Source organism: Culicoides brevitarsis, chromosome 2, assembly GCF_036172545.1.
Source record: "Culicoides brevitarsis isolate CSIRO-B50_1 chromosome 2, AGI_CSIRO_Cbre_v1, whole genome shotgun sequence".
NCBI lineage: Eukaryota > Metazoa > Arthropoda > Insecta > Diptera > Ceratopogonidae > Culicoides > Culicoides brevitarsis.
The window spans coordinates 25,996,618-26,021,632 of NC_087086.1; the positions used below are offsets into that span (position 1 = coordinate 25,996,618).

General features: G+C 28.9%; 2 protein-coding genes across 5 annotated transcripts in view; both read right to left on the reverse strand.

Moving 5' to 3' along the window:
* LOC134829260 (protein bric-a-brac 1-like) overlaps nucleotides 1-24,215 on the reverse strand; it is a 61,820-nt gene extending 37,605 nt beyond the window's left edge. For 2 of the 3 annotated variants that reach the window (XM_063842265.1, XM_063842264.1), the window contains exons 1-3: nucleotides 10,850-11,129; nucleotides 9,088-9,694; nucleotides 4,887-5,051 (exon numbers count right to left, since the gene is read on the reverse strand). In XM_063842265.1, the coding sequence (XP_063698335.1) occupies nucleotides 4,887-5,051; nucleotides 9,088-9,694; nucleotides 10,850-10,866 (789 nt within the window). In that variant the 5' untranslated portion in view covers nucleotides 10,867-11,129. Of the gene's footprint in view, nucleotides 1-4,886; nucleotides 5,052-9,087; nucleotides 9,695-10,849; nucleotides 11,130-23,739 lie in introns of those variants that run through there. The other variant, XM_063842266.1, reaches the window with a different exon arrangement.
* Nucleotides 18,691-22,705, reverse strand: LOC134831782 (nuclear RNA export factor 1-like). 2 transcript variants are annotated; one of them, XM_063845595.1, is made up of 3 exons: nucleotides 22,415-22,705; nucleotides 21,943-22,329; nucleotides 18,691-21,123 (listed from the first exon to the last, which is right to left on the reverse strand). In XM_063845595.1, the coding sequence occupies exons 2-3, from the start codon at nucleotides 22,303-22,305 to the stop codon at nucleotides 19,564-19,566; spliced, it is 1,923 nt and encodes a 640-aa protein (XP_063701665.1). In that variant the 5' UTR covers nucleotides 22,306-22,329; nucleotides 22,415-22,705; the 3' UTR covers nucleotides 18,691-19,563. The 2 variants fall into 2 exon arrangements, with proteins under 2 accessions (XP_063701665.1, XP_063701666.1); XM_063845596.1 differs by having other exon boundaries at nucleotides 21,943-22,334.
* Nucleotides 24,216-25,015: the final 800 nt, after the last annotated feature.

Here is a 25,015-nt window from a genome sequence, read left to right on the forward strand (position 1 = left end):
AAGAAAAATAAAAGTCTGCAGGTAACCCAATCTCTATGCATCGGTACACAACACAACACAAAATTTCGAGTCAAGTTATATAAAAGTTAATATTATTACCTTTTGCTTTTCCTGATCAATCGACACACGTGTCTATATTCTGTACGTTACAAAGATATGTGTGACTCAAAGTAAATCCTTAGACGTCCCTTTTTTCCTTTTACAATATATTTTTGTTATATATTAATGGATTTGTATATAAATAAAGTTCTATGACACACACACGAGTTCGTATCTCGAGCAAGTTTATTCAAAGTTCATTATATTCTGTTCGTCTGATAAACTGAAGAAATTTTATTTATAAAATTATATTTTGTGTCTTCTGTGGCATAAATAATAATAATAATCAATTTCTTGTCGTATTTTTCGTCCTCGGATCAATAATTATTTATTATTTTTTTTTATTATTATCACAATTTGATGGAATGTATTTATTTATTTTTTTATAAACGATTGAATTTTTTTTATTCTATTTTTAGAACACTCGCACTTTCTTGCTTATCAATGTTTTCTCTCGGTATTTTTGTTGTAAATAATAAAATATTCACTGTTTACGCTCGTTTTTTTTTATTATTTGTTTTGTATGCGTGTGTCTTTTTATTTTTTTTATGTGTAAAAATTTATTTTAAATATTTTTTTTATTTAATATTATTACAAATAGTCAACAACAAATTTTTTTCGGGGAATCTCTTTAAACTATTTTTTTTATTATCAATTCAAATTCAAACAATTATAAATGTTTTGTATGATTGTGTATATATTCCTTTTTGATACTGTTTTTTTTAAATTATTTATTTATAAATTTTTGTATATTTTTTTTTTAATATTTGTTTGTTATAAAAAACTTGTGAGACAACACACGGATCAAAAAAATGAATAATATCAAAAAATTTGATGGTGTTTATTATACGAAGGAAGAAATCTTTTTAATACAGTTCTACACAAACCTTGCATTCTATACTCCTTCTTTCGCCCTTTGAAAGTACATGCTATGTATATGTACAAAAAGCATAGACGGCATACACTTGCCTTATGTATCCACACACACACCATCACAGGCAGTTTAGAGTTCGAAGAGCGAGAGAATTTTTTTTCTTGTCTGTGTATTGTCTCAACTTTTATAGTACCTACTCGGCTGTTTGCGGTACGCACAACTTTGGCATGGCAAAAGCAAGCGAAGCATACCAAAACATAGAATTCAAGAACTGTCGTCGTCGTCGTTGTAGCTGGACTCGGTATATAAGAGACTCGGTGCGACGTTGTGTGTGCGAGATATGTATGGCAGGTATATAAGGGATACGATAAGAAAATAGTGCCGTAAGCTAGGTGGTTACGATGCTAACGAAACTTGGTTTGAAAAGAGGCAGTTTCAATGGCGGGTACATGAAAAAGGGGCAACGGGACGATTTCTAGGAATTTTTGAGGACTTGGGTGAGTATTTTTATTGTTTTAGGTTTTTACTTAAAAATATTAAACAAATAAAAATGTAAAAGAGAACCTGTTGATTAAAATAATTAATTTTTTGGACTTCTTCCTAAAATTAAAAAAAAAATATTTTTAAAATTTAAAAAGATGGTTTTTAATAAATTAATTTTTTCGTGAATTTTTTTTTACAATAAATAATTTTTTTAAGTATTACTTAAATTACATTAAATGTAATGTAAGTAATGTAATTTTTTAAATATTAATTTAATTTATATTTTTTGAAAAATATCTTAATTTAAAATTAGGAAAAATGTTTTTTAAATATTAAGCAAATAATTTGTCCTAAAATTATTACTAATTTTTTTTTTAAATTTTAACAATTAAAAAAAAAGTAAATAAATAATGGTGAATAAATTTAATATTTTCATTTTTTGTCCCATGAGGATTTTCATGAGGAAAGGGGGGAAGTAAATAATAAATATTTTTGAATTTTTTCTTTGTAATTTTTTAAAGTTCTTAGCGTTTAACGTTGATTCTTAACATTTATTTGATTTTAGTTTGTATTATTTCCAAATTTGAACCTAAATTGAAGAAAATTCAAACAAAATCTCACAAAATAAAAATTTTTGAAAAAAAATTATTTTGGTCACGTGACTTGAAAAAAAAAATTATTTTACATTTCAATAGAAAACGTCCTATTAAAGCTTTAAACCCTATTAAATAATTTTAACATATTATTATTAAATTCTTTTTTGTATAATTTTATCGACAACAGTAATTTTTCAATTAAAAATTCAAAAATATTTAATTTGTATTTTTCCCCCTGAATTTTTTCGACAAAATCGCCTAAATTAAAATTATTTATTTTTTTAACATTAAAAAATTTCAAAGGCTGAATTTTTAGTTCATAAGGTCATTGATAAAAAAAAATCCATGCTTGGCATTTAAATTTCCATTTCTTAAAATAAATTTGGACCAAAATTCAATTATTTCAGATGGCTAGATGGATAGATTTCGCAATATTTTCGACGAACATGATTATGTTTAAATTTTAAAGAAAAAAGATAAGATATTAAATTTTTATTTGTAAAAAAATTTAATTTTTTAAAATTTAATTTATTTTTGATATTTTAAAACGATTTCATACTGAAAAATTTAAAATTTGACCTTAAAAATGAATTTCGATCCCAGTAACAATACATTTTTGCAAGCGAGTTCTTTCAAGTATACCAAATCACAAAACTCTGAAGGTAATTTTTAAAATTTCAAACCTAATTTGATTTATTTACCTAATTGAATTTAATTCATTTTTGTTCTAGGAGATGTTAAAAATTCACTAATTTAAAATAAATTTCATCCTTGAGTTAAGAAGAATTCCTGGAAAATTGTTGACAAAAATTTTATCCATCCCAGCCCCTTCACCAACCCGCCATCAGTGCAAATTCAAAACGAAAGCGAACGTGGACGACTAAAACTTCAAACATTCCACACAAAAGAAACTTTTCTCAGCATTTCTTCCCAAATATTGACTCAAAATCAGTGGTCACCCACTTCCAAAATCCACAAAAACTCCAAATCGTTCCACCCTACTGGTATTTTTGAAAGACAAGAGACAGAAAAAAAAATCTACCAACTACAAATACATTCTCACATATGTTACTTCTCTGTGAATCCTATAAGAAAATATGAACGCGCGCATTGTACGACGACGACGACGACGATTCCGATACCCAACCGGTTTGATTAATAATGTTCCGTAGGCACATCTACGCTGCATACCTTTAATGAAAAACAACAACAAAATCACAAAAGTATGAAAAAGGATCAATGTACAAACAAAAGACTCGAATCAATTGGAATCGAATGGCGGGCATGGATGGACAGTGGCGTCTAATTCTCGGAGAAACGCTCCGAGCGTTGTGCGATAAAAATTAACTCCTCTGCGAAAAAAAAAGAGAGAGAGAGACGCATTTACACGCACATCAATAAAATAAAGAAGAACAAGAAAAAAAAAAGTTTAGTGCGCGACGAAAAAAAAAGTAGGCTCTTCTGTACACACACATTTTTTTCCAATCAAGGCGCATGATGCAACCACCTTCCCCACACCACTCGTCGTACGTCGAACCACATGATTTTCCCGTGTATTTACGGCCAGCACTACATAAGCCGAGAAAAAAAAAGAATTATATAAAAAGAAGGTAGTATTGTTTTCTGTGATGTGATTCCGAATACGACGAGAATGTCGACGAGTCTAACATCATCATTGCCGTACGTGTGGCGTGGCGTATAATGAAATAAAAGGCGATGAACAGCAAAAACAAGGCATTCTACCTTTCTCCGCGTCTTCTACGGACACAAACAATTCCCGTTGTCGTTGCGATAATGATAATAGAGGGAAAAAAATGGAAAAAATTCCGGAGATACGTGTATGAAAGGGCTGCTGACGACGAAGAAAAAAATTCAAACTATGCTGAATGCACGTCGTACCGCTCAAAAGGGACCGTGGAATGGCAAGGGTGGCTTTAATAATGAACAAATTCGTTGTTGCCACCCTTTCTCATTCCAAAGATGACTTTAATTTATTATGTGCATGTATTTGAAAAAAAAGTATTATGAAAAAAAAAATGGAAAAAGGATGTTTCATTTGCATTGTGAGCACGAGAAAATGTAAATATACGAAAAAAAGATGAAAGACAATAATTATAGCGACACAAAAAAAATCATTTACATTAATTTTGATCCTTTTTCGAATTTTTATCACTTTTATCAAGGACATTTTATCAAAAAATAAAAAAAAAATGCACCGAACACATGTTCCAATATTTACATCGTTCGCGTAAAAACATGTGTCCCACACACACACGAAATTCATTCACAAAGTTGTCTAGTATTTCGCTACACACAATTTTATTACATGGCACGACGACGACGACGACCGGCAACACCACACATGAAAATCACCTATTTATCTTCCGTTTTCAACATTTCCACTCTCTTTTATCGTCATTTACTACAAATTTTTCCTTATATTCGTCGCGTGTGTGTGTGTCTACGTTCGTCTTCTCTTCTCTTTTTGCTGCCGCCGTCGTCGTCATCGTCGTCGACGTCGCTCGTACACGAGGTCATGTTTATCTACACATGGCTATAAAATTATTATTATTACGAAAATTCACATGTACACACGCGAGATGTGGAATGTGGAGCAGAAAAAGGAGGAAGATAATGTGAATTATGACATTGAAAAGTTGAAGTTGAATGAAAGTGAGAGAAACCCCGTATTTTTTTTTGTCTCGTGAATGAAAGCGGAAAATAAAGTTGTAGCTGATGGAAAATAAGGCGAGTGTGATGTTTATTGCATATGCGGTGGGGTTTTTTTTAAAAATTATTTAAAGTGAAAATTGAAGGATTTTTAATGAGCTTACCTGTAATTCTGCTTCGGAGACGTCAATTTCGCCGCGATAGACAAAGTCAATGATGAATTGTAGGTCTGAGAATGCGATGTCCGATGGCATGATGATTGTGGGATGTTTGCACGGGTTGTCCAGCAAGAGACGTTGAAAGAAGCCGGAGCATGCTGATAAGACGACCTGGAATTGAAAAGGAAAAATTAAGTTAAATTGATATAAAGGACGAAAAAGAAAAGCTAAAAATTAAAAAAAAAAAAATATTTTTTGGGGCTCGTTTTGCAAAAAAAAAATTGTAACTTGGGTACTTCAACATATTTTTGATAATAAGGATAATTTTTTTTTAAATTGATGTATCTTGCCCTATTTGAGAAGTTGATAGGTCAATGAGGCAAAATTAATATAAATATTAATAATCAATTAAAATTTATTTATTATTTTATTTTTATTTATAAAAAAAATAATAATTAAAATTAATAAAAATTTTATTAAATCTGGCGATTTGTTTTGTTCTTCATTTTTTTTTAACTTTCGATTTTAAACAATTTTTTGATAAATTAATATTTATTTTGCAAAGACTAACTTTTCCAAAAATACATATTTTTATAATACATATTTTTAATTTTCTTTTAAGTTTTCCACGTTGCAATAAATATTTTTTAATTTTTTGTTTGTATTTTGTTAACGTTTTTGGATGTTAAACGTTGCTTTTTAAAATTTTATTAATTTTATTATAAAAATCTTACAAAATTTAAATTTTTGAAAAAAAAAATATTATTTTGGTCACGTGACTTTAAAGATTTTTCACCTGCATTTCATAGAAAAAAATGCAAAAGCAAATTTACCTATTCATTGGTATATTTAATTACACTTTATGATTTTTTATTCAAAAAAAAAAAAAATAATAATTTTTATTTTTCATCCTGAAATTTTTTGAAATATAAAATCTATTCGCCTTAATTAAATTAATTTAATTTTTTAAAGAAAAATAATTTTAAATAATTCAAAAATAAATATTTAGTCTTGATATGTCTTAAAATCAGTAAAAAATTAAGTTCCTTGATTGATTTTTTTTTATTTTGGAATTTTTTGTTCATTTTAGTAAAAATTGATCAAATATTAAGAAAAATTGAATATCAGGTTAGAAAATACCAGAAAAAATAATATTTTATTTTTAATATGAAAAACATGAATTTTATTTAAATTAAAATGAAATTTTAAAATTAATTTAATTAAATTAACTATTTATTCATTCAATTAGTTATTTAATTTAAAAAGTAAAATAATTTATAATAAATAAATTAAATTGATGAAAAATCAATATAGACATATATTTTTATTTTAAATTATTTAAGATTTTTTTTTTTAAAAAAAAGTCTTTAATTTTTTCTTGAATATAATTAATAAAAGCAAAAATAAAAAAATTGCAGACAAAATATCTTTTGAAGCTGAGAATCTTGCTGAAACTCATGAATACACAAAAAAATGTATAAAAAAAATAAGTATTTGTCGATAACTTCTGCTTCATTCCATTCCATTCTTTGTACTTTTTTTTTGTCTGTTTACTGTCTGTTGTTTTCGTATTCGGCACACTATATTTTGATAAAACTTATCAAAACAAAACAAAAAAAAAGAGTGTCAAAAGTAAAACAAACACACGAAAAATTTATATTTGTTACTTTTTTTTACATTGCACATTTTTATTTGATTGTTGTCAGGTCATGCGACGTTAAACGGAGTCTTTTGAAACACAAGACAAAACTGCAATGCCAAAAAAATTTACAAACAACATTAATTGCATTAAGTAAGGCACTTACACAAAGTCATTCGTCATTAACTTTTATAGAGTGCGAGACAGATGGAGAACGCGATAATGCACACTATCGTCAGTTATCTTTTTCCATTTATGACAAATTTTACTTTTTTTCTGTCTTTCTGCTTCACATACGTGAATAAATAAAAAACTAGTCAACTCCACGTAATCATCGTTTCGTATCAAAGTTGAACAACAACAACAAAAAATGTACAAACAAATACATGCGAGCAGCAATTTGTAAGCTTTTATTTATTTATTCATGTATGGCGAAGAGTAAAAAATATGTTTAATTTTTTTACAACTTGCATGACGATGACGGCGACAGCTATAACTATTACAAAATCATATCAGAGTGTATTTGTTTTTTTTATTTTTCTGAGATACCGACTGCCGCTGACGTATTGCCGCACGACAAGAGGACAGAAAGAGAGGGAACAAAAAAAAAGTGATATGAACGATGATAATAGTTAATGATAATGATGATGATGAAAACGAAATAAAAAGTATTTCAAAATAGATAAAACAGCTAGAAGTTTTTTCAAGCTGATAATAGTTTTAGAGCTTTTTTATGTCGGTATTGTATTCTAGCTGTTTATTGCTGTTTCTCACTTTTTTGCGTTTCGTAGAGTGAATATTATGGAAATTTATTTTGCTGAAGATTTTGTCAGACAAGTTTTTTTGGGATTTTACCAAACTTTTTATCAAGGTTAATTTAGAATATTATAAATTAGAGAATATTGTAAAAAACCATATTTTCTACATTTTTAAAATACTCTGTTCATATTTTTGCCAAGAAAATTTAGTAAAAACTCGCGTTGACAGAAATTTAATTAAGATAAAAAAAAAATAATTTACTAAATTAAAAAAAAAGTAAATAAAAAAATAATAACGTTAAATTTAATTTATAATAAAAAAAAATTTAAAAATTAATAAAAAATTAATAATAAACATTTTTTTATTTTATTTTTTTATTATTTTAATTTTTCAATTATTTTTTATTTTATTTTATTTTAATTTGTTTATTTAAATATTTTTTGAAAAAGCCATTTTCAATTTTTAATAAAAATATGTATTAATTTTTTTTAAATTTTAATATGGGATTGAGCATTTCAGTTTTAATTAAGATTTTAAAAAAATATTTTTTAAATAAATAATTAAAAAAAATTTTAAAATAAAAATTTTAATAAAATTAAAAAAAAATATTTTTATTTATTTATTTATTTTAAATAATAAATGTGATAAAAACCAAAAACAACAAAAAAAATATATTAAAATTATATTTATGAAATTTAAAATATCATTATTTTATTCTTTCAAAATATTTTAATAAAAAAAAAAAATTTAAACCAAAAAAAAATAATAATAAAAATATTTTTTACTCTAAAACTCTGATCTTGATCAAATTTTTTAATAGTGTTTGATAATAATATTTTTTATTTTATTTTATTTAATTATTTTTTATTTTTCAAAAAAAAATAATAAAAATTTTAATTAATTTAGAATTAAAATTTATTTAAATTGAATAAAAATTAATATTTTTAATTAATTATTTTTTTTTAACAATTTTATAAAGATTAAAAATTCTCAATGTTCTCAAAATTAATTTTATTTTTTTTAACCTTAGATTTCTTTTCTCAGGAAAATTTTTCTTTTTTTAAATTTTTATTTCTTTTAATTTCAATAAATAGTCCACTTTCAAGAAAATTTTGTATAAACTTGATCTGTGTACTGAAATTATTTAATATGTACTAATTTTTTTTTTTGCTAAAAAATTAAATTAAAACTTTGTATAAAATTGATTTATATGTAATTTTTTCATTAAAAAAATGAAATTATTTTTTTAATAATTAAATTAATTTTAATTAATTAATTAATTTAATTAATTTTTAAAAAAAAATACGAATAAATTAATTTTTCAAAAAACAACAAGCATAAAATTTTAAGTTAAGTTACGTTTAAAAAAAACATGACTCTGTCAAAATTATTGAACGTGATTAAATAAATAAATAAAAAATTACCGATTTTTATCAATTTCCATTCAAAAGTGATGGAACAATTTACAAAAATGAACTAATTTACTATTCTTTCCAACTTAATTAGAAAATTTACTCCATGAAAAAGAGTTGCTCGCTCACTCTTTTCAGTAGTAATTTCATTGAATTTTGTAATATAATTGCATTCGTTTTGTCTGACTTCCCAATATTATTCATATTTCTACTGTAACATCATTATCATTATCATCATTAATATTATTATTATCATTATTAAAGTATTTCCATATAAACAGCAACAAAAATACATTATTTCTGCCAGAATTGGTACAACAATAAACGACCAACTAACGAACAATTCGAAAAAAGCTACGAAAAAAATATTCGTAATCAGTGCGGGAGAGCCACTTACCTTGTGTGCTTTCAAATAATTGCCCTCGCAAGCGAGTGTTACATCAACAAACGACTGTGTCTCCAGCAATTTGTGAAAGACCGTCGTCATATTACTTTGGTAATTGTTCCAGCGTAAACTAAAATACTGATTGTGACTGTTGCTGCCACCGCCGCCGCCCGAGGAACCCATCTTGGTGTCTTCAATGTCGTCCCTCCTGCTACTCCTATCACTGCCTAGCTGACTAAATGTGTTATTGGTATCAAAATAATGGCCACTACTGCTAATACTACTGTGAAAATTGGTATAACTAGCTTTTAAACTGTCGGCGCCGCCGCTGGGTGTTGTCAACGTCGTTGTTGACGACGAGGCGCGTTTTCCTCCACCCGCCTTGTTCGAGTAGTTTTTTGGTATGTTTTCGTCGTCAGTGGAAATGTCATTCAGATCGACGTCCTGCATCAGATCGTCATTGTCCAAGTCGATGATGGAGTTGGAAAATGCTGCTGGCGCAGGCGACGCTGACTTGAGACGACGATGACGTCGCAAATCTTTTGGTTTATCTATGTTGGTAGCGTTACTGGCACTCTTATTACTATTACTAGTACTTTGGTGGTAATGATGGCGTTTGCTGAGGAAAAAAAGAAGAGAAAAATTGATTAGAACGATAAATGAAGTAAAAAAAATACAGCGATTGTGTATGGAAATTGCTTGGAGATTGCGTGACAAGATTACGATTCTGCATTAGTATTCACGTTAATAGAGAGACGCGAGTATCTATTCATCGTTATTGCAAATAAAAATGCAAGTTGAAACAGATTTACGACGAAAAATTCTTTTCTTATTCACATTTTTTTTATTTAATATATCGGAAAGTCGTTTAAAATGCAAAAAAAAATAAATAAATAAAATATTTTTGTAAAATTCGTCAAAAAATAAAAGAGAAAATTTGAATATATTTTTATTATAACCAAATTTATTTTTATTTTAATTTTTTTAGTTTAATTAAAATTAATTAATTAAATTTAAAAAAAATAAATTAAATTAAATTAATCAAAAATTGTTTTAAATTATTTTACATATATTAGAGAAAAATAAAATAAACATAAATAAATAATGAAATAATTTATTTAATAAATTTTTAAAATAAAAATTAGTAAAATTTGAAATTTTAGAAAAAGTTTTAAAATTAAGATTTTATTTAAATTATTTAATTAATTATTTTTTTTTTATTTTTTGTAAAATTTTTATTTTTTTTAACTTTATTGTTTTATTAAATAAAATTTTTAAATTTTTAATATTATTTTTTATTTTAAAAATTTTACAAAAATTCTAACATTTTATTTTCTGGAGAAAATTTAAGTTATTTTTATAACTTTTATCTTGAATTCAAAAAAAACATAACATATTAATAATAAAATAATTTAAGGTAACTTTTATTAAATTTTTTAACTTTTTTTTTTTTTTTTGAAATTTTAAAGTTTAATTTTTGAACTTATTTTATTTTTTTGTTTTTAATTGAATTAAATATAAAATTTTTTTAGAACATTTTAATTAATCTTTTTTCTTTAAATAAATTAGTTAATTTAAATAATTTTTTTAAAAACAAAAATTTGATCATCATTCGATCTCATGTTTTTTTTCACCACGTCAATTATTATTTTCTTCAAGTTACGAGTAAAAAACAAATGTGTAATAAATTATTTATCATCGACACTTAATATCCGTATGTGTTGCACTCAGATATTTTTTTTTATTTATTTTTTATTAAAATATTTTTTCTTACATGTGTTTGGTACGCATTCTTCTTGTTAACAGTTCTTAACACGTTCTTGAAAAAAATCTTTTTCCTTTCACTTTTTATTAAATTCTTTCTCACTTTTACTTTCTTTGTCTCTTCATTCACTTTTTCTCATTCTTTCTCACTTTTTTCCGTCTTTCTTATCTTCTTTATTACTATTTTTATTTTATTATTATTTGCCTTCACCGTCGTCGTTGTCGTCATGAGCTTGCATTAAACACGGCGTTCCATGCAAAAAACTGCGCAATGCAATCTGCAGCAGCAGAAAATCGCAGTACAAAAAGAGTGCAAATAATAAAAATGAATGATCAACGCACGACACGACGATTTGCGATGCGATGCAACGAACGAGCGAACAACAAGTAATGTGTAGTAATAATAAAACTAAAATAAAATATAAAGGAAAAATATATGTCACTGTGTTACAAGCAACTCTAATGGCTTAGTAACTACAAATAGCAGCAGTTATTATTATTTTTGTTGTTGTTGTTGTGTTTTGTTCGAGTGAAGCCTCTCTCGTAGAAGCGTCGCGCCGTTCGTGTGTATGCGTGGTGGCTCTGCACTGAAAATGGAAAAGCCCACTCAAGCAGCACCGAAACATCGAAAACAGCTTTGCAAGACCTACGAAGCTTACTTCTCGCTGTGTGTGGTAGAACTCATTAGCTCTCAAAATACCGCTCTCCACAAACCGCACAAACACACAAAAAAGCCATATGACTATGGATCGACAACCGCACAACCAACGTGGCGAGTACACAACAAAAAAAAACTTATGAATGTGAAAAATTATCTAATGGCAAAAGTAAATATTATTATTAAATGTACTTGTTGCATGCATTAAAAAATACACATACTCGTATCTGGCGTTTACTATCGCACGGAGAATTCTGCTTGTTGTGTGGTGCTTGTACTTATGACAAAATATCTAACGAGTACCTACGATGATGAGGAAAAAAATGTTTGGAAGAGAAATATTTTTTTTTGTTTGGCTCATACAACAGAAGAACAATGAGCGAAAAATATCAAAAAGGCAAGAATGAACTAAAATGTGTGAAATAAGGTATTTATATTGATATTTTCTCATTTTAAGCTGAAAACATAACGTTTATAAAAATAATAGTGAAAAAATTGGAAAAACATACATATTTAACCATTTTGTGTTAATTATTTTTAATAAAAAAATATTTATGTACCTAAGCATTTTAAAATTTCTTGCTTAAAATTAGGTGGATCGAAATTCGAAATTTTGCAAAGAAAAAAAAGTTTCATGAAAAATAAAAAAAAAACAAATGAATTTAATTTCTGAATAATTTTAATATTTTTTTTTTGTTAAATTAGACAAATAGTAAAAAATTTATAGGGCGCAAAATTTTTAGTTTTTTTTTTCTAAAGTTTGGCCACTTTAAAACTTATTTTTTTCTCCCATTCAAAAAATTGAAAATTTAAATTAACAAATTAATTAGAAATCATTAAAATATATTATTACAAATAATAACAAGAAAAAAAAATTTTAACAAGAAAATTAAAACTCTAACATGGTTTCTTTTCTAAAAATATTTTTCACAAAATCACTAAAATTTTTTTTCCAAATATTTTCGATGAAATTTTTAAAAATTTTAAATACCTTATTAAATTTCAAATGAAATTTTTTAAAGTTAATTTCTTAAAAATCAACAAATTTATTTTTTCAACTTCTAAATTTGGTTTAAATATCAATTTCATAAAATATTGAATTGAAATTTTCTCTTCAAGGTTTTTACGCGATCTCATTAAATCCATGTTCGCCCCAATAGAAAGCATTAGGAAAGCCAACTTCATTAATGTCAACTAAAAATAAGAAAAAACTTATTTTTTTTGTAAAAAAAATAATTAAAATCCATCTCTTACGTCTCTTTCCAGTCTGATAAACCAACATGGTCAAACTGCCACCGCATTTCCACAACCAATCAGCAGGACAATCCTGATTGCAATGTCTTGTCGGATCTACTTTCGAATATTTTTGTACATCCCATGCATTGCCACAATAACATTCCTTCCCATTTTGTACGCCAGCATAAGGGAATCCTTGAGCTCCACATGCTTCAACGCAATTATTCACGGAATTTTGATCGCCCAAGTTAACGGAATGTGTGAACATGCGATCCAATTGGTTCTGGAAGCATCCCATGAAGGGATCTCTGAGCGGATTGGGAGTTGTTGATGTCGTTGTCGTAGTTGGAGTTGTTGTTGGGACCACAACTGGTCGAGGTGGCGGCGGCGGATCTACAACAACTCTGGTTGGAGCGACGGTCAATGTGTTACAAATGGTTTGTTGGTCATGACGAGACAATTGCTGGAAGTTGTACAAGGCAGTGCGGAAACAAACGACTCCTGGAGGCACGTGAACTAAAGGTTCTTGGTAAGTTGGTGCCGGAGGAGAATAACAAAAGGCAGAAGTGACTGCCAATGCAAGAAGAGTTATTGAGAGTAAAGTGCTCATGACTGTCCGAAGAATTGAACAAGAATGAACTTTTTTTTCTTAACTATCTGTGAGGAAAGTTTTCAATATTTCTTATCAATATTTAAGAGTTGTCAATATTTGAAAAAAGTTCAATAACCTCTTATATGATTTGTCTTACATGCTACTTGTTTCAAGGTCGTTTCAAGGTCTTTCAATTTTTTAATTACTTTTTATAAACCATTAAAATAATTATTTCACTTTGTCACCCCCTCCGATTTTATAAAAAATGAGGGGGTAAAATATTTAGTAAAAAAAGAAAATTCTTGGCATTTTTTTGGTACTTTTTGATTAAAAAACGTTAAAAGTAGCTAATTTTAGTTAAAATAAAATTAGATAGAAACTTTAATATTTTCTATCGAAATTCAGATAAAAAAAAATTGAGTTACGAGACCAAAACTATTTTTATTAGCTCCCGCTCCTCCTCCTTATTGAAATCCTTATACAACATAAACTGAAATTATTAAATTTATTTTTTAGTAAAATTTTTTCACGAAATTACTTTTTACGAGAATCGGCATGGTACAAAAATGTCAAAATATTCAATGACATGTCAAGACTTTACGAAACTTACTGTGATAATATAAATGAATTCAAGAAAAATTGTCCTAAAGTACGTGAGAAGTGCAATACCAGCGAATTTGTGATAAACTTGTGCCTGATCAGACGACGGATGAGGGAGAAGGGTCAAAAGTAAAATAAGACGTTTTAAAAATACTTTGAAATCAAGACTTTTAGTCTTCAACTTTAAATTTATCAAAACTAACGATTAAGCGAATCTACTAAGTTCGAAGAGCTGTTCTGATTTTTCTGCTTCAAAACCTTTTTCTGAAAAAAAGTACCAAAAGTAACTAAAATCGAACTCGAGTTATCGTGTTACAAAATTCAATTAGTTTTTCAACATCAGTTTTATTATCAAATCAAGTTTACAAATTTATTCTTTTGAACTTGACATTTTATTGAAAATTTCACTTTAAAGTTACCCAAACTTTTGTTACGATTTCCTTGTCATAAACATGAAAGACCCTTCATTGACATCAGCTTAAAATAAATTAAAAATAGTTTCAACATTATTAGAGAAATGAAGCAAAAATCATTTCTTACGTGTCTTCCCAGTTTGGAAAACCAAACTAGTCGAAGGTCCACCGCACTTCGACAATGGATCAGCAGGACAATTCATGTTGCAATATGTATTCGCGTCTACTTGAGGATACTTTTGTACATCCCATGCATTGCCACAATAACATTCCTTCCCATTTTGTACGCCAGCATACGGAAATCCGTTAGCTCCACACGCTTCAGCGCAATTCTTCACGGAGTTACGATCGCCCAAGTCGACGGAAGTTGTAAACATGCGATCCACTTGGTTCTGGAAGCATCCCAAAGTGGGATTTTCGTTAGGATCCTTGGTTGGTGCTGGCGGATCCACAGCAACTCTGTTGGGAACGACGGTCAAAGTGTTGCAAATGGTTTGTTGGTCATGACGAGACAATTGCTGGAAGTTGTACAAGGCAGTGCGGAAACAAACGACTCCTGGTGGGACGTGAACTGATTGTTGGTTGTTGGTTAGTTGTTGGTTAGGTTGTTGGTTAGGTTGTTGGAGAGTTGGCGCATAACCTATAGGCCAATAGCAAAAGGCAGAAGTGACTGCCAATGCAAGGAAAGTTATTGAGAAGAGAGTGTTCATGACTGTCCGAAGAATTGAACAAGACTGAAATTTCGTTTTTCAATTCTCTCAAAAGAAAGTTTCTAATAATCGTTATCAGCTATTAACAGTTGTCAATATTTAAAAGAAGTTCAATAACCTCTCTTTGTCTCAAATCTTTAGTTTAAAAACCTTCTTATCATCAAAAGCAACATTTTTTACTAACACATCAATACTCTAAGATTCGTATTTCAAAAGATCATCAGCGACCGTCATTTTTCAAACATGAAATGCAACATAAAGTTTTTAAAAACAAAACAATAATAATCATCATAATCGAACAATTGCAAAGTAAGTGAATAACGTAATAAATGTGAAGAGAGACCTCGTGTTTTTGTACACGATAATTGTAAATTATTTTTTTTTCTTGTTCGCTATTCACCAGAGAATAGAATAGAATGAGTTCTTTTGATTTATGACTTTAGAACTTCACCACAATTTTTCCTATATTGCATTTATTTTTAATGAATCACTTTTTAAATGCTTGACTGACATAATACAATGATGAGCTTTTGTTGATTTTAAACGTTTATGAGTGGTTAGAAAAGTGTTTTCAAATTAAGCGCCGATTGATTCTTAGAACTTGAAACTTTTGTAAAAAGATTCAAAATGATGAATATTAAAAAAAACTTTTTGTGGCTTTTTTGAATATTTGCAATTGTAAGTTCTTTTTTCTTCTCTTTCGTTAAAAAAAATATAAAAATCAAAGTTCTTTTATGAATAAAAGAATTCTCGAAGAATTTCAAGTTAGTTTGCAAGCAAAAAAAGTAAACGCAAAGTACAAAAAATTATATAAATAAACAAACATCTTCCAAGAACAAGAGAGAGAGAAACTGAAAGTATGAAGACAATTTTAGCGCTGTTTTTGTTTTGAAAGCCTTAACTTGGTAACTTGCATAACACAAATAATATTTTTTTTATAAAAGAAAAAAAAATCTTGAGCAAATCTTATTAAGAACTTAACTTCGGTCTAAATTTCTGAACTCGATTTGATCCTTTATTTTAAAATATTTCCCAAAAATTAAAAAATATCAAAATTTAAAAAAAAATCGTCAAAAATCAAACAAATAGTGGTGGCTTTGTTTTTAAACTTCATATTTCAATATAAAATCTTATTAAATATTTGAATTGGCATCTTAAATATTTGAAAAATATTTAATCGAAGCTTAAAATTGATAGGAGAAAATAAATTTACAAATTAATTTATTTTTCAATTTAAAATAAAAACTATAAAACTAAATTATAATTAATAGAATTAAAAAATATTTAAATAATTTTTAAAATTAAATTAAATAAAAATTAAATTTTTTAGATTTTTATTTAATTTAATATTTTTTTTGCTTCGTTTATTTTTTAAAAATATTTTTAAATTTAATTTTGCAAAATCTCACATTAAATTTAAAAAAATTAATATAAAGTTAAAATTTTTCCTTGAAAAAAAAAATGTTAAAAATGCAAAGTCAAACAAAGAAAATATTAAAATGATCCACAAAACACCATTCGCCTCCACTTTCATCGAGATCAAAAGTAAGTGTCGAACCATGTTCAACAACCAATTTACATAACCATCAACGATACAAAAAAAAAACAATGAAAGAAGAAAAAAAAGTTCAAAAGATTAGAACAAGACATTTTTTACATAACGCAAAAATAACAGAAAACAGCGAAAAAGAAGTTTTTAAGTTGCAAGAAACGCACGAATGCAACGAAAAAGTCATCGCTGTGTTTGTGTGGAAAGACCTTGAATAGAAGAAACTACTATTATTATTTTATTTAGCATACACTTTGATATCTATTTGCGAGAGTGCAGGCAAGCAAGCAAGTACGTTATAATTACAATTATACACACTTCAAATGTGGCATGCAGCGAAAAGTTGAGCTCTTCATGTAACGAAACGTGTGTGTAAGAGATGTTTTATGCATTTTTTTCATTATTTCTTCCATTTGTGACTCTTTTGTGCAAGTTCTTTAGAATTTTTTTTGTCTAACGTTCGATCGTTCGTTCGCCGTTCGGCGCGAAAACGTGTTTCATGTTTACTTTGCAATTATTGCCATGCAATATTCTTTCGGAATTGAATATAAAAATGCATTTATCATCAATACACAGATTCATACACGGCAGATTTACTGCATTTTATTATTATTGTTATTATTTCCTTCTCACCACAATATAATTCAAGTACACACGACGACGAGCGAGAGAGAGACGTTATTATTACAAGTTTTTATGGCTATTTTTTTCCCTCCATTATTAAATTTATTATCGCGTTGCATTCTAACAACAACAACAACAACAACATGGCATTATACGAAAATTATATTCTAAAACATTTGCTTTTTGTTTGTTGCTAGATCTAATCTAGCGAGCCGCCGACAAATAGACAAACAAGTGCCACAACGGAGTGCGCTGCGTTATATAAGAAGATTGAGGCAATAAATGGGGAGCGATTGCATTGCCGATTCTCTCTGTATATCTTGATAGTTGTGTGTTAGAATAAAAAATGAGTGATGAAGTTCTGGTTTTTCCACACGTACGTTGTTGTTGCTATTATTCTTTGAAACTTATTTTTATTGTTGATTAATACTTGAATTTAAGCATAAAATGCACATTTTTATTGATTGAAGGTGATTTAGCGGAAGAAATGCTTAGAGGTTCGTGGTTACGTTAACGGCTGATTTCTCCTTGAAGTCTTCTTAACTTGAGTTTTTGTTCTATTGAATTGTCTCTTGAACAAGAAATATTAAGAAAAAATTTAAAAAAAAAATTTATAGGCCTCAGAAAAAATAAAAAAAAATAATTAATTTATAAGTTAGATTATTTTTTTTTAATTAATGATTAATTATTTATTTAATTTCAAATAATAAAAAAAAATAATTTGATATTTAATTGATTTTGTAATATTAAATTAAATATTTTGAAAAAAATTTATTAAATTTTTATTTTAAAATAATTATTTTATGTAAAATATTATTTTATTTAAAGAATAAAGTTTTCAAATTGAATAAAAAAAATTAATTATCAAAAAAAAAAAATAATTAGAAAATTTTTAAAATAAATTTATTTTGGAGATTGATAAATTTTTGTTTAAAAAAACTAAAGTATTTATTTTTTAATTTTTTTTTTAAATTTTTATTTTGTAATGTTAAAATGTAAGGAATTTTTTTTACATTTTTTAATGATTTTTATTTAATTTTTTTTTAAATATTTATTTTTCGTCTATTAGATTTAAAAAGGTTAGATTGATCTAATTTTGTAAAAGAAAAAATTAAAAATACATTCAATTAAAATTTGATTTTTAGACAATTAAAAAAATTAAATAAAACACCAAATTATTAATTTTTTTATAATTAAATTTATTTATTTTCTAAGTAAGTTTTTTTTTATTATATTATTTATTATTATTTTTTTTTTGCTTTAAGACTTTCCTGACTTTTTTTTTTACAAATTGTTTAATTTATTTATTTATTTTTTTTATTCCTTTAAATTTTAAGTTTTTTTTAAACAAAATAATTTTTTATTATGATTTTTCTTTCCTTTTATAAGTCTTTCATTTATATTTATTTAATAAACATTTCAATAAAAATTTATTTTTTTTTTTATCTCACATTTCATTTCCTTCTGTATTATTCTAGCATGTCTTAATACTAAGTGTGAATTAAATCCACATTGGTCAAAAATTATCTCCAAAAATTAATTGAAAAAAAAATTAAAAACGAATAAATTTTTTGTTAATTATAAAAAAATTAAGATCACCTAAAATCCAAATAATTGTCAAAATCCACACAAATTTCATACAAAAATTCATTTCCAACTTTTTGCCACCTGAATATTTTTTTTAAATTTTTTTTTTAGCTCATCTGTGATCATCATTACTTGTTCCGATTCGACCTTGAATCTATGAACTTTCAATCAGATTCAGTTTGAACATTTTTTTTTCGCTTTTTGTCTGTTATTATTGTCATCCATTTAACGACGACGACCATTTTCAGATCGAATGGATTTTTGTAGGATTGTTTGCGAGTTTTTACCCGATCAGTGATCGAGGTTTTTTTGCTCACAAATGTGACTTCTGTGATTTTTTGATTCCATTTTTAGTGGAAATTCCTCGTTTTTGTTCCTTTGACGACGTGGGCTTTTGAATTTTGTATGAAAAATGTACAGAAATTAATTATTTGAGATAAAATTCAATTTTCGATCGCTGTCGGGACGGATCTCGACAGGATTCGAATGAATTGAATTTGAATGGTGATCTTAAATTTTAATTTTTTGCAATTTTGATAAATTTTAAAACTAAAAAAATATTTAAAAGAGAGGCTAAATACAAATTACTGACTTAATTTTAATGTTTTTTAAAATATTTTCATGGCTCTTGTAGTAAAAAAGCGACATTATTGTGCATTTTTTTATATTCTATTGTTTTATACATTTTTTTATTTCATTTTTTTTCCTTCTATCCACTAAAAATTAGAAAAACTTTGCGATATCCATAAATATCTCTACTTAACAAATGCCTCTGCTGGTATTTTGTTCTGTTTATTCAACTCGCCGAAGATAAAACCCGCTCTGTCAAAGTCCCAGTTTGTTTCTTCCAAGCATTTGCGACTCCATTCCATGTTCATGCCGGACTGATTGCTCATCGCGAGGATCATATTCTGTTTTGTGTCGTCATTCATGCCGGCACCGAGTGGATTTGCCACTGGCGTCACCGGCATTTGCTGAATTGGCGCCGCATTCGCTGGTGGCGCATTAAAAATGGACTTTTCCTGACGATTTGTCGCCACATTGATGTGCATGAGTTCGTTCTTGATGCAAAATCCGCCGCCGCAGGGCACAATAACGAGCGATCGTTGGAACGAGCGAACCACTTCGACCGAACTGCCGGATTTTTTCTCCTTGAAAAGTCCCGTGACGGTGAGCATGATGAGTTTTTCCGTGAAAAGTGTCAAATCGACGCCAAATGACTGCGGATCGTGATGCGTCGCTGGTAACTCTGACAAAAGACTCACAATTGGCAGTCGGCCCACTTTCAAGTGTTTTAATCGTTGTTCGTTGTCGCGAGTCCGCAGCAGATTCCGATTGTACGAGATGTAGGGATACAGTCGTTGCGTGTTGTTGACTTGCTGCGAGTATGCGGTCGTCAGAGAGAACATGGCGTGCTCGTGATAGGCGTTCAAGAGCGGTTGCCGGTTATCGGAGTCGTAAATCATGAAATATTGCTCGAGGAATTGCCGGACAATGTCGGCGCCGCCTGAATTGCATAAGAATGACGCCTTTGCTGGAGGTAAATTCTTCTGGTCTTCGATATCAAAGCCAATCTGCTTCGGTAAATCGACGCCATCGAGTCGCATGAGTTTCGGAAACTTGTTTCGCACGTCACTCGTGTACATGCTGAGGTCGCGATACCGTTCCTTCAACGGATTTCCCGTCAAATCCAGCTCCACGATCGCCAATCCGCGGAATGGCTCGAGCGACGAGACATTTTGCACGCGATTATTCGCCAGATACAGCACCGCGAGATTCGGCAGTTTTGTGGGCACGCATTTAAAATGATCCAACAGATGAATTTTGTTGTTGTTCAAGTTCAAAGCCACCAATTCGGGAATATTTTCCGCGATTATGTCAATAACAGCCATCATGATTGTGGGTCGGAACAAGCCGACAAAGACATCCAGTAGGTCGGGGTCTGCATGAAATTGAGACAAGTCAAGTGCCTTGTTCGGGGCATGGTATCTCTTGATCATGGCATTTTTCATTCGTAGTTTCAACGAATCGTCAATTTGGACCTGTGGGATGCCGCTTCGCACGTAAATCACCATTTTGAAGCCGTTTGGTGTGCTGATTTGACGCGATGCTTCTTGCAGTTTTTCGGCAATTTTGATGTCGTCGACGAAAAATACGCTGTCTTTGCCGTCCATGCGATAGTAGTAGGGAATGAAGAGCAACGGGGAGAGGCGTTCCAACAAACTTTGTATCACAAATGCTTTTTCGTATTTGCTGCCGTGCGAAATTGTGACTTGGAACCAACCAGATGTGCCGGCTTGCAGTTTTTTGCGTCCCTAGAAGGCAATTTAGTCGAATTTTAGTTGATTCGATTGAAAGTAAAAATTAATGTGATGCAAAATCTAAGGTAATTGTGAGTGTTAGCTAACTTTTTTTTTTGAAAAAGTCGAGTTGTGAAAAAAAGTTTCGTTTTTTCCAAATTTTTTAAACTAAAAAAAATTTTTAAAATAAATTTAAAACATATCCACTTGAAAAAAAAACCCTAGTTTTATTTAAAATTAAAAAATTTAAATTTTTGATAATAAAAATAAATAATTAATTAAAAGTCGAAAATTTTAAGTTAAAAAAATCATCAAAATGACCCTCCTTTATTAAATTTTGGAAAAATTCTCAAATTTCACAAGTTTCTTTTTTTACAAAAAAAGGTTTTTTGTCTGAAAAAAAAAATTATGAACCTACTGAATATATTTTCAATTTTTTTTTTTTTAATTTTTAAATTAGAAAATCTCGATTTTTGACCAAATTAAGGTAATTTAAATTTTTATTCGAAACATTTTCATTAAAGAATATAAAAAATCTTAAGAAAGGTTAAACATTTTTGAAAATATATTCTGTAGGTATTTAATTTTTTTAGAAGAAAATTCTTAAAAAAATAAAATTCTAATACAAAAGATTTTGAAATTACAAGTTTTTAAAAAATGTTTAGTAAAATTATTAAAAAATACAAAAAAATTATAGTTTTTGATGAAATTCTTAACAAAAATTTTCAATGAACGTAAGAAAATGAAATATTTTTGCCATTTTACACTCACAAAATTCACTCTTCGAGAATTTTTCATCACTTTGATCGCTTTTTCGCATCCCACAATGCTTACCTGAGCTCCCATAAATCTCGGTGGTGGAGATCCACTTCGTCTTCCGCGCATTCCTCTGCCTCCTCGTCCCTTGTACCCGCCTTGTTTGCCTCCCTGCTGCATTTCCGAGATGATATCACCGCCCATCTCCTCGTCCGCTTCCAACTGAGCACGAATCCGTTCCGTCGACAACCGATTGTTGCCTCTGCCTCCTCGTCCGCCAGCATTTTTGAACGTCACACGACGCTTGATATCCGTCACGCCGCCGCCTCCTTTCCGGTCATCGTGCTCATTGTGTTGCCCGCGATTATTTTGATTGTTTCCGCCGCGCCATTGCCCGAAATTCTTAATGCCACCTCGTTTTCCAAGACGGTTCGGATTCATCCTGTGTCGCCGCCGCCGCTGCCGCTACTCTATGAAAGACAATTAGCTTTACCTTAGCACCCCACATCTTGGGACCCGACTTAGAAAAACCCCGATTCGGATACATTACCTCTCTACCTCCCTGAATTTTACACACAACGTAAAAAAACTTAAGATTTTTTGCGATATTTCTTTAAAATTACCACGCAATCACACGAAAGTTATGAAATTCTTCCTCGCTGCTTCCTTGATGCTTTGTTTTTCGCCGTTTGCTGCGTTACTTTTGAAGTTTTTTCTAAAAATCACTTTTTCACTACACGAAGGCGCGCACTAATTCTGAGTTTTTGTTGTTTTTTGGCAGTTTTTGCAAGTGTTTAATGTGCTATTTCGCGAAAAAACAAAAATTTTTCACGATGCCTTCGTTTTTCTTTTATTTATGAGCGCCGTTGTGACGATTTTTTGAACTAAATTGCTTGAATTAGCAAAGAATTGTTGTTTATCACTTTCAGCCGTCTCAATTTGAGTTTGACTTCACGAGGAGTAAGAAAATGTGCATCGTATTTTCCTCAATTTTCACTAGATTTTCCGAGTTTTCCACGATTTTTCCGACAAATTTTATTAAAAATTTATGTTTTAAGCGAAAATTTAGGAAAATTGATAGAAATACATGAAAAATTTAAAAAAAGTCAATTTCCGGGAAAATTTTTGATTTTCATGGAAATGAGCTTTTCAGTTGCAAATGATGGAGTGAGAGATCGTAACGCTAAACAATAAAATGAAACAAAAAAGCAACAGTTTAATGGCATTTTTAATTATTTTATATAAAATTTCTCGTTAAAAAAATCTTCCGTTATCCTTTAAAATCGCTAATTAATCTCAAATATTTTTAAAATTCCGCATTTTTATTGACACAAAGTCTAGACATGTTAATTAATTGACTCCGTAAACACGGAAACTTTCAAATTTAAATAATTCAATTTTTTTCCGACAAATGCTGAAAGGCAATTCTCGGAAAATTGTCTTATTTCCTCATTTTCCACACCGCCACACAAACGCACAGAGAAGGCGACAAAGACCAGACACTTTTATTTTCATTGTTTGTTGTTGCATGCACTTTTTTTTATAGCAAAAGCTTTCCGTACAGAAGCACAGACAACAGCGTTCGGGAAAAAGGACGACTTCCTTCTTATGTTTTTTATGCATTTTCCCGTTTCCGGACATTTTCCAAGGAAATCACGTTTTGACCACGAATTAAAAATTAAAATTATTAAAAAAAAATTAATTTTTAATTTTCCTCCCACATGATAAGGGATGAGAGAAAGTTCCAGGAAATATGTCTGTGACAAGGAAAATGTGTCTACACAAATTTTCTCGATTTTCCTTTCATCGCGTTTTTCGTCGCGTCTCTCTTTTGTCGCGAATCTCCATTTTGGCACAAAGAAATTTCGCACTTACCTTAAATTACGTCGTAATTTATCCACAAAATTTTTTTTTTGCAAACAGGATGAATTTCCGCAGTATCCTGTTGCTATCCTGCTGTCGATTTTTCCTCGGTATTTGGACTTTTTTTTTATCACACTTTTACTTTTCACTTCACTTTTCTTTGGTATTTGTTACTGCAATGGCACGCACTAGAAAACAACGAGATTATTTCAGACTTTTTCCCATTAATTATTCAAAATGTTTCGCAGAGGCTCAACAAATGATTCTCAAGAATTAAAGAAGAAGACGAAGCAGAGAGAAAGAGACGAGTAGTCAAAACAAAACAAAGAGACGTATTTTCCGAAGATTTTTCCTCGTTTTCCCTCGTGTCTCGACTCTGGGGCGATTTGTGGTGTCGCGAATGCGTTTTCTCCGCTCTTTGGTTAATTTTTGGGATTATTTGGCTTTTCACTTTTTTGTTTTTCACTCGCTATTTTCCTTTGCTGCGATTCTTGTTTTGAAATTTTCTTTATTTTTCTGCTGTTCCGAGTGTTGCGAGCCGAACGAAGGCAGCTGCAGAGACGAATGAAAGTGAATGAGTGTCAAATTTGAAAATAAAATTTGTTAGGGTTTGTGGTCCTATCTAGTGAATCCTTAACAGAAATTCAATTGAGTCCTTTTTCTTAAGACTACAAAACTTATTAAGTCAACAGTCGTCACTATCTGACTTACACAGTAAAAAATCTACGTCTCGCGCGGGACGTGGAAAATTGATATTTTTGACTTTTCTGAAGCAATGGTAGGTTTGCAGGCTATATGTTTCTTGGCGAAAAATGATTTACTTGAGACAACGAGCAATTCCAGTGAAAAAAAAAATTTTTGTAAATTTTGATTTTCGACCAAAAATTCCAAATTTGCCTGAAAATCGCGAAAAATCGAAGTTGAAGTAAAATTTTTTCACTAGTTATTCGCTGTCTCGAGTAGATCAATTTTTGCCAAGAAACATATGCCCGCAAATCTACCATTGCTTCAGAAAAGCAAAAAATATCAATTTTCACTTGTCGCGCTGCGGTAGATTTTTTACTTAAGTAATCAGTACTTAAGCTTGTAAAAGTAAAATCATTTGACTTAAATTATTAAATTTTTTAAAAAATTATCAAAAAAAAAAATTTTTTTTCTCGAAAAAATTAAAATTTAAAAAATAAATAATTTTTGAATTTTTTGTTAGTAATGTTTTAACGTTTTTAGAAAAGTTTTTTTGATTTTTAATATTTAAGGAAATAATTTATAACTTTTTTAAAATTTCAAA

What these genes read in the sequence shown, in the direction of transcription:
- LOC134831782 (XM_063845595.1), bottom strand. Translation starts at nt 22,305, where the DNA reads ATGAATCCGAACCGTCTTGGAAAACGAGGTGGCATTAAGAATTTCGGG. An exon ending in CGAGATTTATGGGAGCTCAG is followed by an intron (nt 21,124 to 21,942) that starts GTAAGCATTGTG and finishes ATTGCCTTCTAG; the next exon opens with GGACGCAAAAAACTGCAAGC.